The sequence below is a fragment of the Morus notabilis genome, unplaced genomic scaffold (assembly GCF_000414095.1).
Source record: "Morus notabilis unplaced genomic scaffold, ASM41409v2 C11446325, whole genome shotgun sequence".
In the NCBI taxonomy this organism is placed as follows: domain Eukaryota; kingdom Viridiplantae; phylum Streptophyta; class Magnoliopsida; order Rosales; family Moraceae; genus Morus; species Morus notabilis.
In genome coordinates this window covers 1-1935 of record NW_010387426.1, presented here as the reverse complement: position 1 = coordinate 1935, position 1935 = coordinate 1, and the positions used below count along the sequence as shown (strand labels likewise).

Sequence of the window (1935 nt, the reverse complement as noted above, 5' to 3'; positions counted from 1 at the left end):
TAACCCAGATCCAAGCTTTTATTATATATAGTTTTCAGGAAGGAAATTTTTAGTCAACAATATATTAGGGTTTGGCATTCTAGCCTATAAATTCGCCAAACCCAATCCTTAAACTTCATCATCATCCGTTGAAAACACCAACAAAATTTGCCTCCACGGAGCCAATATAGTACTGCTTGCCACACTGTAAAACCTCACTGATAGTAGTGTTGTTGTAGTATCGGTCAAGAGGCAAAGTCTGCAAAGTCTGGCCAGCTCCATTGATTCTTATTGCTGTGGGGATTAGCCTTGGTCCCCCAGCTGGTCTCTCTACGTTCACTGCCACCAAGAAATTTCCGAAAGGGGCTCTCCTAATATTATCCGGCATTCCCCGAAAAGTGGCCACGATTTCCGACGTAAAAGCTTTGGTCCCATGTAGCCAAAATCTCCGAGTTCGGTTGGCTAAGAACTCGGCGACAAGTACGTACGAGCTATCTGAACTGATTGCAACGCCGTTTGCACCAGAAAGGCGCCTTAGCAGCACTGTAACGTTTTTAGTTCTGTAATCGTACTTCAATAACCTTCCTGTTGAGTCATTGGCAGCAACTGCTTGTTGGATTTGACTGCACAATATATAGAAATTATAATCATCATCATTTTTGTTGGATTTGACTTGAGACTAGAATCAAGACCCAGACGCATCCCAATAATTATTTTTTTTTTCTTCTTTAGGGATGTTTAAGCCGGTTTAGTTCACTAATTTGAGTTTTTAATTCGAGTTAAGACGCGACTTTATGTATTTTTTACTGTAATAAAAAAATTAGATGAGACTGTTTGTGAGAACTTTTTACTGTATTAAAACTCGAATCAGCGAAATTAACAGAATTGCACTCTAAATTTTTGAATTGGTATTCATGTGTATCGGGACCCACTTCAAAATTTTTAAATTGGGACCCACGTTTCAAAAACAGTAGAGTTTAGGAATCCAATTACTCAAATTTTGCGAAATAAAAACCCTAAACCTTAACCGCTAAATTCAAGTGTCAAACATAAACAAACTTATGTGTGTACATTTTTCATATCGTTTTACTTGTAAAATTATCTTTTTTCAAGCATATTTTTAGTAAAGGTCCATATTTTTGTTAGATCAAAGAAAGAAAGAAAACAAAAAATTGACTATGCTTAGAGAATTACGTTTGCAGGAATCTTGAACTGAAATCTGTGAAATAGACATCTCCAGTATGTTGATCAACACTCAAACCGTTAAGAAATCTGAAGGGTATTCCTTCTGCAGCATTGGCGAGTTGAGTCGCAAGTCCTCCATTTAGTCCAACCTTAAACAGCCCTAGAAAGGCATCGGCAATAAATAGCATATTCTTCCGGATGAAGAATTCCATACCTAATGGCCTCCCACAAATAGGACGCAAAGCCGGATTATTTGTTCCATCACAAAGAGCCTTGGACCTGAATATATAAGGTTCCAAAATTCCAAACACATCAATATTTGTATATATCTTAAGCATTCAGGATTTACGGAATCAAGTGCGTTTGATGTATATGTAGCCACCCTTCATTGGAAACTCTAGGCCGAACACGTCAAAACGATTTTGTTTTTTTGGGAGCATTGGTAAATATTCCATATATTCAGTCATATTGTACTTGCTCAAATGATAGTTGTTTTAAGGGTTTTTGGCATGTTAGTTCTTGAATTATTATTAGCATTGTGATAGTTTGATCCACACGGACTAATTTGTTTCTGTCTATTAATAGCTCGATTAATTTTTCTTTTGAGTTTATTTGTACTTATATCAATAACTATAAAATAAAATGGATTTCAAAATTGGATTAATCTCAACAATACCCCTAAATTTTGAGATCATTCATGGTTTAACTTTCAAATTAACTTTAAAAATTATCATTTCACCCTTTAAATTTTGAATTTGTCCTACTTAACCC

General features: G+C 35.7%; 1 protein-coding gene across 1 annotated transcript; it reads right to left on the bottom strand.

Annotated features, from left to right (window-relative positions):
- Positions 1-9: 9 nt before the first annotated feature.
- On the bottom strand, positions 10-1431 carry LOC112095266 (protein STRICTOSIDINE SYNTHASE-LIKE 11-like). Its single transcript, XM_024176947.1, has 2 exons — positions 1174-1431; positions 10-602 (listed from the first exon to the last, which is right to left on the bottom strand). Exons 1-2 carry the CDS (start codon positions 1374-1376, stop codon positions 122-124), a joined length of 684 nt encoding a protein of 227 aa, XP_024032715.1. The 5' UTR covers positions 1377-1431; the 3' UTR covers positions 10-121.
- Positions 1432-1935: the final 504 nt, after the last annotated feature.